Genomic DNA, 14,144 nt, shown 5'->3' on the forward strand with positions numbered 1-14,144 from the left:
GAAACTCAGAGCAGCTTAAGATATGGGATCTGAGTCAAAAGCCTGCCTGTTCCCCTTATGGTCTGCGGCTTCACCCCCCTAATTGAGGAAGACATCCGGGCTGGGAAGCCCCTGGCCTCTGTTAGAAAGTGAGAGAAAGAAGCTTCATGAAACACGAAGGTCCCTGAACTCATATGTAGAGCTGTCTTTTGGCATCCCCATCTGGCTTTCACCTTGCACTTCCTTTCTGCGGGGAGAGCTGCAAGAACCGCTGAGGCGGGAAGGGTCGGTGGGATCCGCAGGGTCTGTCTTCCCGGCTGGTCCTGAAGGGAGGTGTCTCCAGGGGTACTGCCATCCACTGCTTTGCAGGAGACAGGGCAGAGAAGGAAGAGGAGTCGGGGGCGGGGGGCCTGGTGGGGGCCAGGTGTGCAGACAGGGCTGCCTGGTGGAGAAGCATCTGCTCCGTTTTGCAGAAGCTGTGGCTCAACCTTGGAGGGTGGGCTCTGCTCTCTGGCGCCCTCTGCTGTGGTTGAGCGGAGCAGATACCCCCGTGGGAGGGGGCAGGAGTGGAAATTTCCCTGGAGAAGGAAATGGCAACCCACTCCAGTACTCTTGCCTAGAAAATGGCAAAGACACCAGACAGAGAAGCCTGGTGTCCATGTGTTCGCAAAGAGTCAGACATGACTGAGCGACTTCACTATCTATCTATCTACCTAGGATGAGGGCTTCTCCAATGGCTCAGTGGTAAAGAATCTGCCTGCAATGCAGGAGTAGCAGGAGACACTGGTTCGATCCCAGGGTCGGGAAGACCCCCTGGAGGGGAGCAAGGCAACCCACTCCAATATTCGTGCCTGGGAAGTCCCATGGACAGAGCAGCCTAGTGGGCTATGGTCCATAGAGTGGCAACAAGTCGGACATGATGGAAGCAACTTAGCACACACATACGCAGGTAGCTGGGCTGAGGACTTCCCAGGTGGCTCAGTGGTGAAGAATCCGCCTACAATGCAGATGTGTGTTCGATCCCTGGGTTGGGAAGATGCCCAGCAGCAGAAATTGACAACCCACTCCAGTAATCTTGCGGGGGATATCCCATGGGCAGAGGAGCCTGGAGGGCTGCAATCCTTGGGGTTGCTCAGTAGGACACAGCTGAGCACTCATGCACCGTACCTGGATTTGAGAGAGCTAGGAGACCTGAGATGCGGCTGGCCAGGGTCGGGATGTAAAAGGTGAGTAGACTGGTTTCATGGAAGGTAAGCTGAGTTATCCACACTGGTCCATACTCCTTACGAGTGCCATGCCATGGGAAGTCCGCAGAACTGTACTTGTTAGGGTGGGAATGGATATAAGCGGTACCCAGTTCAGCCTCATTAACCAGCAAGACGGTATCGCAGAAAACACACACTTCAGCTCATAGACTTAGAGAACAAACTTATGGTTGCCAGGTGGGGAGGATCGGGGGAAGGCATGGCTAGGGAGTTTGGACGGGACATGTACACACTGCTATATTAAAAATGGATCCCCAGCAAGGACCTACTATACAGAACATGGAACTCTGCTCAATGTCATGTGGCAGCCTGGATGGGAGAGGTGTTTGGGGGAGAATGGATACATACAGTCCCTTTGCTGTCCACCTGAAACTATCACAACATTGTTAATCGGCCAAACTCCACTATAAAATTAAAAGTTAAAGAATAAACACACCGCAGGAAAAGGTCCAGCCTTCAGCGGCACAGGAAATGCAAGAGAGAAAGGTGAGAGGGCTGGGGGAGTCTCCACCTCCTTCCAGATTATCCATGATAGATTCAGATAAGAGTTTAGACGCTGCTGGACTCCTGTGTTGTAGACTATAAATGGTGGAGAAGGAAATGGCAACCCATTCCGGTATTCTTGCCTAGAGAATCCTGTGGACGGAGGAGCCTGGTGGGCTGTTGTCTATAGGGTCGCACAGAGTCGGACACGACTGAAGCGACTTAGCAGCAGCAGCAGACTATAAATGGATGGAGGGGTGTGTGTCCAGGAGAGTAACACTCTCCTGGGACGAATATGTTCCTAAAGTATAGAGGACTTGGACAAGGAGATAAAATGTTGAAAAAAGATGGTGGGGGTGAAAATAAAAAACTGGAAAACCAATCTAAACCTTCGGCGTGTCAGAGTAACCAACACCTGCCAGGAGGGTGTGACCTTCCTGACAGTTCCCATTGTGACTGAGTTGGATGCCGGCCACACTGACCTGCAGGGAACTGGGGCCAGGTCCCCTGAAAGGAACGGCACAACCGGCTGTGGGCAGCTGGTGGGCAGAGGTGTGTGAGAGGCGATGGTCGGTGACGCTGGCCTTTGCTTCCAACTGCACTTGAAAATCTCCCAATAGCTGTGCAAGACGTTATCTCTGGACCTTTGTGGGTTCCTCGTTAATTCATACATAAAATGGCAAACCCCTCCTTCCGTGCCCTCCCTCCCTATTTCCTGTCTCCCTTGTTCTATTTCACGTTTCTTATTAAGTCTGCAATGCTGCACATACGTCAGCTCACTGTCTGTCTCTCCCAGAACGTGGCTCCATGCATTCTGTCTCTTCTCCTCTTCTGGATCGCTAGTCTGAGAACCATGTTTGCACACAGCAGGGGCTCCGTAAATACCGGTGCAGAGTAAGCGAGAGAGAACCGAAGACAAGGAGAGGCATCTTTATAAAGAATGTCTCAGTTTATTACTTTAAACCTGAACCTGCATAAAAGGATGGTTAGTTGCACTGAGCTCAAAGCATCCCCGGGACATGGGCTGGAGACAAACCCAGGGCTGGACCTTGGCTCCTCAGTTGGGTCCAGAGGCCACAGCCATCAGCCCGGGCACTTCAGCTGCATCCACTGAGGCTGTGGCGGTGACACAGAGGGTTTTCTCGGGGTGATGCTGGGAAGGGAGGTGAGATCACTTATGATCGGGTGGAAACAGGGCCTGGACTGTGCTGCTCATGGCCCGCGGCCACCAAAATGCGGGGAGGGGTCCTGGTGGGGGGCAGAGCACGGGACAGGCTTGGGGTACCTGGGACCCTGGGCTGGAGAGACCCCGTTCTTTCACTGATGTATGCAAAAGGGGGTACCAACCCCCCAAGGGATACAGTTCAAAGAGGACCTAAAAGAAACCCAAGCCAAAGCTTCTGAGAAGCAGCATCATTCCCTTTCCTCCTGCGCACATCCTCCACCTCCTCTCTCGAATCTCTGTCTTCACGACCCTGTGGAAGGACAGTCACCCCGCCGTGTGGGCACACAGCCCCGTGCTGGTCTCTGCTGCCCCCATGCCCCAGCTCACACGCTGGTGTGCTGGGACCCTGAGGACACGCTGCTGCCTGGCTGGCTCCGGCCCGAGGGCGCTGGGCTGGCCGCTGGGCTCCTCCTGCTGTGGCGGCCGGTGCTCTGGCTCCTCCGGGCCGGCTCCTCCGTCAGCCTGAGCTTCTCGTGCTCCTCTTTCAGGAAGAAGTCCACAAACAGGCTCTTCTCCCTCTTGATCTGGTCGCTGATGTCTGTGGGGATGTCAGGGATCATCCAGTCCACGAGGACACTCAGGAACATCACCAGGTTCTGGGAGAGTTGACGGAGAGGGTGAGAGGAGAGGCCCCAGCTGGAGGGTTCCGACCTGGGGTGGGTGGGCGGTGGTGATGACACAGACCCAGACCTGGGGGCAGGGGGCTCTGGGTTCCTCTGGCTCCTCGGCTGATCTCAGCCATCGGACGAGCATCATGGTCCCTCGGGGCCCCCAGGAGAAGGTAGAGAAGTGACAGGGCCCCCTCCCATGCACGGCCTGACAGCATCGTGTGTGTGAAAGTCGCTCAGTCGTGTCCGACTCTTTGCGACCCCATGGACTATAGAGTCCATGGAATTCTCCAGGCCAGAACACTGGAGTGGGTAGCCTTTCCCTTCTTAGCCACGCCTCTCTGCCTCCTCCACTCTTCCTCTCTCTGTCTGCCTCCCACCCCGCACGTCTTGTTCTTGCCTCCAGGCCTCCAGCTCCAAAGCTTTTTTATAAAAAATTATTTACTTATTTTAATTGAAGGATAATTACTTTACAATATTGTGAAGGCCTCTGCCACACATCAACATGAATCGGCCATAGGCATACACGGGACCCGTCCCTCCTGAACTCCTCAGGAAGTGGCCATAAGGCCTGACGGCCCCTCCAGGTCTCTCCCTGGACCAGCGGCCCCTCTCTTCCTCCCAGCTGGCCCTCTGCCCCCCATATCAGAGGTGGACCCTGTTCAACCATCGCAGCATCTCTGGTCACAGCGCCTGCCTGGACCCTGCCTCCCGCCCGCCTTCCTGGGTTCTGAGGTTGCGTGCACACCTCCAACTGGCTCCTTTCTCCACTCGGGAGGCCATGTCTCCTCCACTAAGGTAGGATGAGGCCCTTTTTCTCTTCCCGGGTGCGTTTTCTACTTAAAAGGGTGAATATTTCCCACCGGGAGCTGTGGCGCACAGCCCAATTCAAGGCCTCTCCCTGGGTACTTGGGTTCCCAGTCCTCCACTGGCGCCCCCAACCTCCAGCTGTGGTCTCCTTCTCCACCTGCCCATCTTATGCTCACACACCCCCTCTCCTTAAACCCGAGGACGGTGACAGTGCCGGAGACACCAGAGCCCTGCCCTCTGTCTTCCAGGCTCTAAATGTGCCCTCAGCTCGACCTGGAACCCAGAAGGGCCCAGGGAAGACTTGGGAACCAAGGTTGTCCCCAGGGGCCCCTGGGCATCTCAGGGCATCTGGAGCTGCTGAATCAAGTCCCACACTCGCCTCTTCAACCAAGTCCTCCCAGTGGAGTGGAAGTGACGCCTGACATGCGGTGGTAAAGTGAGGCAGCTCCTGGGGGCGGGGAGCAGCGGGGGACAGGTGAGGATTCTCAGCACACGCCCCCCCACCACCACCCCACCATCCCCCAGAGCAAGAATGCTGCTTCTCCAGGTGAAAGACTAGCTGGGGGTCTTCCCTACTTCCTGGGCTGGGGGCTGGGTCAGGATACCTTAGGGCCCTCCAGGGACCCGCCTTTGGGGAATACAAAAGCCTGGGGTGGGGCTTATATGTAAGGGATCTGGGCTGGTACCCCAGCTCTGCTCCAAGGCTGGCAGTGGGAGTGGGGGCCTCATGCAGAGAGAATCTTGGTGACACAACTGTAGCTTCAGCTAGTCTGGGAGATAGGAATAGCCAACTTGGGTTTGCTATTGAGCAGGGGTGCCAGGTGGGGCTCTGGGGGCCTTTCCCACCAGGGGTCTCAAACAACACAACAAAGAGGGGGCCGGTGGGAGCTGGAAGGAAGGGTTAGAACTGGAGCCCTTTCTTGAGCGCAGAGACCGGCGGCGGGCAGTGGGGTGGCTGCCTGTCTGCCTTTGGGTTGAGACTCTGCTCTCTCTGCTGAGAGATTGCTCCCCACTTTCCAGTCTGAGGTTTACGTGGGAATCCTTCTCCACCCTGCACGTTACTCCACGTCTGCCTTGCAACCTGACCCTGTGGCCTTTTCTCCTTCTGTGCATCCATCCGTTCATGAAAGCCCTCACCCAGCAGAGGGTCACAGAGCACCCTGAAAACCCGGAGGCAAGGCTGTCTGGATCCCTGAGCCTGGATCCTAACCAGCTGTGCCTAACTTAACTGAACAACTCACCTGGAAGATTATGACAAAAGCCAGACGTGCAGACAGAACGGCCCAGTACTGCTTGGAAAACTCATATGGGTTCGGGGCCCACGGCGGCTCCCGGTAATCCTTAAACCTGCCCAGAGAGGAAGGCGATATGAAGACTGGGAGGAGATGGAGGGAAGGAGGTACCTCTCCGGCTATCACCTCAAAAGTCAGAGCAGCAGGCAGGGCCTTGGCTCTTAGACCTAGGGAGTGGGGGCAGAGGTAAGGAACCCAGGGCCCAACCAACAACGTCCAAAAAAGTCCAAACTCCAAAAGAGCCAATGTCAGCCTCAAAGTATCTTTCTCACTCTCTCCAACATCTCCAGAAGTTTCCTTTGGATTCTCCTTCTCCTGTGTGTGTGTGTGTGTGTGTGTATACGTGTGTATGTGTATGTGTGTATATGTGTGTGTGTGTCTCTGTGTGTGCTCAGTCATGTCTCTTTTGTGACCCCATGGACTGTAGCTCATTGGGCTCCTCTGTCCACGGAATTTTCCAGGCAAGAATACTGGAATGGGTTGCCATGAGGGGTCCAGGAATCATGAGAGGAACTCAGGACAGGGGATCCATCTGGGGTCCACTAGCCTGTGGGCTCTGAGAGCGGTGGGGAACCCACAGATACCCGGCAGAGTACTCCGAGGCCCAGGACTCAGTGAAGACGCAGAGGCCAGCAGAGTTCAGGGGTCCTCCCCAGCCTGGTCTGCTCTGGGACCCTGGCCATAAGAGGGGCTGGCCTCATTTGACAGCTGATTCAGACCAAAGCTGAAGGCTGAGTGGATTTGGGGGAGCAGTGGTAATGGTCACAGTTGGGCAGTAGCCCCCTCTTTTAACCGCCCATCTTGATCATCTGCCCATGTTGTTAAAGGCTTCCCCAGTGACTCAGCGGTAAAGAATCCTCTTGCAATGCTGGAGATGCAAGAGACATGGGTTCAATGGCTGGGTTGGGAAGCTCCCCTGGAGGAGGAAATGGCAACCTACTCCAGTATTCTTGCCTGGAAAATTCCATGGACAGAGGAGCCTGGTGGGGTACTGTCCATGGGGTTGCAAAGAGTCAAACACAACTGAGCAACTGCACACACACACACACACACACACACACACACACACACACAGAGTTTGAAAAACAAAATGTCAGTGCCTGCCTCGAGCTCAGACCATGGAGAGGTCTAGGGCTTGTCTGAGCTGTTGCCTTCCCCCCTCCCCCCACTTCCCATCCTGAGATGACTCATGTTAAAAATGGCTTATTTTCTCAGAATCACTTTTTTTCTAAGCCTGGAAAAATGGCAAGAGCTGGTACAGAAGATTTATGCCCCTTCATGGAACTGTTTTCTCCATGGAATTCAACAAATCTTCGATGCTCAGTGAAAGCAAAACAAGCCCCGGGCTGAAGCATGAGGTGGGGTAGCATCAGGCCACTAGGAGGGTGCAGGGACGCTGAGGAAGGCGGGGAGGGTTGGGGGCACCCAGAAGGAAAAACAAGCATATACTGAACGTGTCCACCCCTGACAAGGAACTTTTCTAAAGCTCCTTCACTTGAGAACAAGATCCACGGGCAGGCATGGGTATCCCCGTGTAACCCAGGAGTGAACTGAGGCTCAGAGAAGTTCAATGCCTGGCCAGACAGGGGTGGATTCAAGGTGAGAATCCCAGTCTGCCTGAATCCAGGCTTTCCTCCATTGTTGGGAAGCTCCTGGCTACCAGCTGCAGTTTGGGGTGGGGGATTCTGCTGTGGGTGCTCTCTGAACCCTTCCCTGTCCTGAATGAACCCATGGTTCTAAAAGATTCACACAGAAGCATGGGGGCTTTCAATGGTCCAAGAAGATATGACCCAAGAAGATCCCCTCCCAAGAGGGGAGAAGAGGAAAAAGGGAAGATGAAAAGAGATGCAGGCCAAAGGGCCGAAAAAGTCATAGCGGGAGAGTCAGCCACAGCAAGAGGCAAATGGAGAGATGGAGGCTGAACGTCTGACTGGGGCTGGGCAAGAGGCCAGGAGCCGCTCCCTCCCACCCGCTCCCCTCTTCCGACAGCTGATCACAGCTGTTGCGGGCTTGGTTTGACATCCGGATGAGAAGCAAAGCTAACTGCAGCCCAGCAAAGCACCACAGGGTTCATCCTCGCCATCCGTGGCTGAGGACAGAATCAAGACCAGCTCCAGACCACGCCTACTCGTGGGAGAGGGCGAGGGTGTGGCCAAGGGAATAAGGTCATCTTGGGTGGGGAAAAAAACTCAGTCTTGCTCACCCTCCTGCTCTGCCCCTCAAATCCCAGGCAGACAGGAATCTGTCTTGCTTTTCTCAAGACCCCTGGAAGAGGGCTGCTGTACACCCCTGCCCCCACCCCCACTTTTGACCATGGGGAAGATCCCCCCAGGTCCAGTCTGATCCTGCCACCACAATCAAAGTCACTCCCACTTGTTTTCTAGCTCCATCGATGAAGGAACAGCTGCTCACTGACCTCAATAAGACAGCCATCGCTCACCCCTCTCTTTTTCCAGTCTGCAAAGAATCCATAAATAATCTAATTCTGGTCCCACTTCTGCTACTAACTCACCACAGCGTTTGGAAATGTCACTTTACCCTCCCTGAGTGTCCAAAACATGTTTTGAATCTGGCAGGCACATCCATCTCATCAAGGGTCTGGGGAAAGATTAACACAGAGATCCGTCCAGAAAGCTCGATTCGCAGTCCCGCTGTGCCAGTGGACTAAGGGCGCTTTGTCAGGAACTACAGGGCCAGCACTGCCCAGAAAAGAGCAGCGCGCAATTTAATGATTTGTGCATCTGTTCACATTTCTCTTTGCAAAGCTAACTTTAAATAAAAACTGTGACCTGGAGTAAGCAATGCATTTTACATTCATGCACACATGCATATGTATCACTGAAATAAAAATCACACAGAACACACTCATCCGTGCTGTATCCCATGCTCTGATACTCTTTTATTCTCTGCTGTCCTCGCCTCTCCTAGTCTTTAAAATGCTGCTCATGATACATAAGCCATTTCCCAACTGATGAACCATGATTCACAGTTTGAAGAACACTGATTCCAGGAAGCCTCTGCCACCAGGTAAATGATTGCTCATTTACATTCCAATATAAGTTCAGATTTCATAATTTAAAAATAATTCACCCTAAGAAGTCAAGTGGGTGCTGGAGAAGACTCTTGAGAGTCCCTTGGACTGCAAGGAGATCAAACCAGTCAATCTTAAAGGAAATCAATCCTGAATATTCATTAGAAGAACTGATGATGAAGCTGAAACCAATACTTTGGCCACATGATGTGAAGAGCAGACTCACTGGAAAAGACCCTGATGCTGGGAAAGATTGAAGGCAAAAGGAGAAGAGGGTAGTAGAGGATGAGATGGTTGGATGGCATCACCGACTCAATGGACATGAGTTTGAGCGAACTCTGGGAGATAGTGAAGAACAGGGAAGCCTGGAGTGCTGCAGTCCATGGGGTTGCAAAGAGTTAGACATGACTTAGCGACTGAACAACAATGACAAAAGTTCAGATTTCAGGATTTAAAAAAAAAATTCATCCTAAGAATTCAAGTGTATTAAATGTTTTCACTGAGTAATCAGAAGACATTAATTAAACAAAGAGATCGTTAGTTTTAAAACTAGACATGTCCAGAAAAGACAGAGCGGCTATTGAACTTAATTGTGGCCAACCCAGTGACAGAGGTCTGTTTCACTTCCAAGCCCAGTGCAGAGAACGGCACTGGCAAAAGCATGGGGAGTCAGCAGATGAAGGCTTGATCCCACCCCCACTGTTTCACTTCTCTGTCCTCTAGCAAGTTACCTAAGGACCTGATGGCTGGGGTCCTCATCTGTGAAACATGGACGTTCCATCTCACAAAGTTGGAATGAAGACCACTCAGCGCACTGCCAGACATGTCAGAGGACCCAGTACATCGGAGCTGTTCTTTCTCCTTTAACTGAAAGTGACTTAAGAAGTACACCTCTTCTGTTAAAAGAGGATGGAGAAGGTACACCGCTGCTCCCAGTTCCTCCTGGCTTTCCGGGAAGATTTCTGAGCACAGCTCAGATGCCCTGAGTTTCCCATGATACTGAGATGAACCAAATAGAGCTGATGCCCAACTGCAGGGAGCTTCTCTCAGGTTCTCAGTCCAGGTAAAGGCACAAAGCAGGCCAGCGTCAGGCTGATGGGCAGGAGAGCTTCTGTTCCATTCCCATCAGCTCTGAGGCTTCCCAAAGTCATCTCCTTTTCCCTGGTTTTGAGAGCCCTGGCTCTCCCAAAGTCCCACTGGGTGGCCCAGTGCTGGGTGAACCCCTCACGTGCTCACTTCCTGCATCTGCTGGCCGTGGCTGAAGCTCGGGGTTATAATTTTAGGAACAGTTCCCAGATCTCACCCTCATCCCTTCAGTCTTCCTTTATTTTCTTTGAGCCTTAACATCGAGTTTGAGAGTTCCCTGGAGTCCTGTAGTAAGGAGAGTCTTCCAATAATGAAACAACTAGAGTGTCTAAAACTGGACTGGAGCGGCTGGGCCCCTTACTAATTTTAAGAACCCGAGAAAGTTTTTCCACGTTGCTGGACCTCATCATTCTAACTTCATGGAGCCAACAAAATGTGCATCACTGGTACATAGAAGGTGGACACGGGACAGCTTTCTCAACCCACCATGAACAAAGGAATGTGAGAGTGTGTGTGTGTGTATTTACAGTGAATGTCAAAGGAAAACAGTGAGTAGTAAATGAGACAGCTGGTGTGAGTGTGATTTCTGGAGACAGAAATGCACACAACAGGTTCTTCTGGGAGAGAATGACTGGGGTGGGGGCTGAGAAAAGTCTTTTCCTTTACATATATCTATACATACATATACATATATATGCACATACATCTATAAAGAATGACTTTTATCACAAAACAGTTCTTAATTGCAAAAGGAGGATGCAGGACTTCCTAGGGGGTCCAGTGGTTAGGAATCTGTCTGCCAATGCAGGGGACACAGGTTCGATCTCTGGTCCAGGAAGATTCCACATGCTGCGGGGCAACTAAGCCCATGCTCCACAACTTCTGAGCCTGTGCTCTAGAGCCACAAGCTGCAATTACTGAGCCCACGCGCCACAACTACTGCTTGTTGCTCCACAAGAAGAGAAGCCATGGCAACGAGAAGCCTGCGCACCACAGCTAGAGAGTAGCCCATGCTCACTGCAACTAGAGAGCCTGCACAAAGCAATGAAGACCCAGCACAGCCAAAAATAAATAAAATATTTTTTTAAAAAGATTCAATTAATGGCAATATTCAGTGACCCAAATATATTTTCACATTGAGCTTCCAGGAGCCAAATCACAGTGTTAAGAGAAGCAAACTCACAAACATTAAGTAAAAGAGGTACAAAAATCAACACTAACTCTTCACTTTAAAAATGCATTCATATTTCACCTAGATTGTTCTAACACTGTGAAATAATCACATTGAGTTGAATGTATACATGACCTAAAGGAATAAGGTTCCTATTAACTCAAAATATAGTTCATTATTAGAAAAAGAACCTGTGAAGTATCTTTTTTTTTTTCCTGTGAAGTATCTTAAAAAGTTCTACAAATTCATTTTTATGTTAATACATGGGAAAATGACTGAGAAAGGGTCGAGCAAATGTGTCACCAGGGTTACAGTTGGAAAGATGCCCAGGGCTGGGCAGGGCTGTGTGGATGTAGGACAGAGTTGGAGAGGTTGCCTGTAATGTTTAGAACTTTCACAGGAATAAATTCATATATTACACATGTCGCTCACTATTGATTTTTTGCATGAAGTAGAAAAGAAGGTTTGAAGGTGATTTATTCCAAGTCCCCACTTTTACAGATGGGGAAACTGAGGTGCAGGCAGGAAGGAGAGGCTCCTGGCTCAGATGCCCCCCTCCCACCCTCACTTGCAGGGTGACCTTGACAGTGACACCTGCCACAGGTCATCACAATACAGAATTGCTGCAGCTGCTGACATAATAAACCAAGGGGTTGGTCCTTGACATTCAGAAACGGCTTTTTTTGGGGGGGGGGCCACTCCCTGTAGCATGTGGGCTCTTAGCTTCTTGACCAGGGATGGAAACCACTCCCCCTGCAGTGCAAGTGATGAGTCTTAACCACTGGACCACCAGGGAAGTCCTGGAAATGGCTTTTTAAAAAACTTATTTATTTTTAATGGAAGAATAACTGCTTTACAGTATTGGTTTGACATCTGCCATACATCAGCGTGAATCAGCCATAGGTACATCTACATCTCCTCCCTCTTGAGCCTCCCTCCCACCTCCCACCCTATCCCACCCCTCTAGGTTGTTACAGAGCCCTGGTTTGAGTTCCCTGAGTCACACAGAAAATTCCCATTGGCTATCAATTTACATATCGAACTGTATATGCTTCCACGCTGCTCTCTCCATTTGTCCCACCCTCTCCTTCCTCCCCACTGCCCTTGTCCATAAGTCTCCCGCTGCCCTCCTCCATAAGTCTGTCCTCTATGTCTGAATCTCCATTGCTGCCCTACAGAATAGCTTCATCAGTACCATCTTTCTACATTCCATGTATATGCGAAACAGCTTTCTAAAATGATCTTTTAGTCATTATACATCAGTTAGTTAATGTATTTCTCAACCTCAAACAGTGGTATATAAAAATAAAATTTAATAGTCCCATTGGAAAGTAATGTTTTAATGCTGAACAAGATGGTACACAACATTTTCACACCACCCGAGCTGCTTACAAATGTCTTTAGAAATTTTCCCTTCAACAAGGGGAAACAGCTTAGCCCACTAGGAACTAAGCAGGCCCAAGTTGATCTAGTAGCTGATAAAGATAAGCAGAGGTACCCAGAAAGCTGGCTTTCCTTCTGGTCTTGGCCAGCAGCAGAGGAGAGGCAGCCAGGCCCCAGAAGGAACTTGCAGGACCCTGGGACAGGAGAGAACTTGAATCCTACAGACAAACCCGCAAGCATCACCCAAGGATGCTGTTTGTGGATACTCAGCATCTCCAAACAGACCCAATGGGTTGCCCAAGCTCAGGTGGGTTCCTTGAGCTCTGAGACCCCAGTTCCTGCCCTGCTGACCTCTCTACTCTCCTCCCACTGAGCCAGAAGACTGAGCCACCATCCAACTTGAAGGACACAGGGGCCCCTCGACCCTGTTAAATGGGCCACTAAGCATGCCCACAGACTGACATCATGGGGCTGTTTATTGAGCAGCCCTGTGCAGTCAGTTAAATGGCCAAGGCAGACATGGCTCCAAAAATGCTGGGAACGCATCTTGAATGGGCAGTCAGAGACTTGTCCTAACTTTTACTGCTATTTTTAAGATACCTCTATCCTTGGCAAGGCTGGGCTGGAGCCCGAGACCTCAGTTTTATTTGACCACATTTATCTCCAGAGGTCATGAAAAACTAAGAATAAGAAGGGTCATTGAGTTCCCAACGCTATTTGCCAGAAAATCAGGACAAATTTCATTTCCCACCACGGAAGCAGTTCTAAACGCTGGCTTCGGGGCTAGCTCTGACGTTGTCTGTGTTTCTGTGTTTCCTACAGTCTCCCTAACTCTCCATCTTCTTATTTTTTCATTTCTCTTTCTGACAGTCACTGACAAATCCTAGCTTACAAGGACATCAGTAATTTATGTCTCTACTTCCTAAATTTCCAGAAACTTTGGCAAGCCAGCGCAGTCCCCACGGTATGCGGTGAGCAGGACCCACCTGGGGTGGGTAGAGATTTCCATCAGCACTCCTCATCCTTCTAGAAAAGGCAGCCCACATGGTATACCCATTTGGGATGGTGTGTGTCTAGATGATACGCTGACCCCCTCTCCAGACATCTGTTTTATACTTCAGAGCAGGGCGGCCCCTTATTTCCAATGTAACCTGCTGCTCTTCACAACACAGTCAGAGATGACACCAGTGAAAAGTCCCTTCGATCCCCGCAGTGGCTCCCAGTGCTAGAGAGGAGTCTGCATACCTCCCGTGCCTGCCTGGTCTCTCTCCTAGTTCAACCCCCTTATTCCATCTCCGACCACTGAGCACAATCCAGCCCCTTGGCGTGGGACACCCCGTCCTCCCTGGACCCCCTGCACCACCTGATAACCCCTTCCTGCCCATCACTGCTCCTCCCACCCTGCTCACCACCCAGGCCGCCTTGGTCCCTCCTGGGAGGGAGCAGATTCAACAGGATTCTCCCTCTGGCCACTCCTGCACTGGACACTGAGGTCCAGGTTAGGTGCATGGCCTCCTCCTTCAGGGCTAGGAGAGTGTCCTGCAGCCTCCCAATTGCAATCACAGAAGCTCGACTCTCATTGCTTACTCATCTCATTCATCTAGACTTCTTGAGGGAGGCAGCGTCTTGTTCCCTATTATATGACTGATGCCAAGCCTATCATAAAGCCTCAAAAACAGATGCACAATGAGGACTTCCCTAGTGGTGTGGTAGTTAAGAATCCACCTGCCAATGCCAAATTCATCACATGGACAGTAAAATCAGATTCTCTTAGCATCTTCCCCATCCCTGTCAACAGACCCACAATTTCC

At 51.2% G+C, this 14,144-nt stretch overlaps 1 protein-coding gene across 2 annotated transcripts in view; it reads right to left on the bottom strand.

Annotated features, from left to right (window-relative positions):
• Nucleotides 1-2,655: 2,655 nt before the first annotated feature.
• The window catches only part of ANO2 (anoctamin 2), a 336,156-nt gene continuing 324,667 nt past the window's right edge, over nucleotides 2,656-14,144 (bottom strand). For both annotated transcript variants that reach the window (XM_043882141.1, XM_043882142.1), the window contains exons 24-25: nucleotides 5,612-5,717; nucleotides 2,656-3,548 (exon numbers count right to left, since the gene is read on the bottom strand). In XM_043882141.1, coding sequence (XP_043738076.1) covers nucleotides 3,276-3,548; nucleotides 5,612-5,717 — 379 coding nt within the window. In that variant the 3' untranslated portion in view covers nucleotides 2,656-3,275. The remainder of the gene's footprint in view (nucleotides 3,549-5,611; nucleotides 5,718-14,144) is intronic.

The sequence above is a fragment of the Cervus elaphus genome, chromosome 22, assembly GCF_910594005.1.
Source record: "Cervus elaphus chromosome 22, mCerEla1.1, whole genome shotgun sequence".
Classification (NCBI taxonomy): Eukaryota; Metazoa; Chordata; class Mammalia; order Artiodactyla; family Cervidae; genus Cervus; species Cervus elaphus.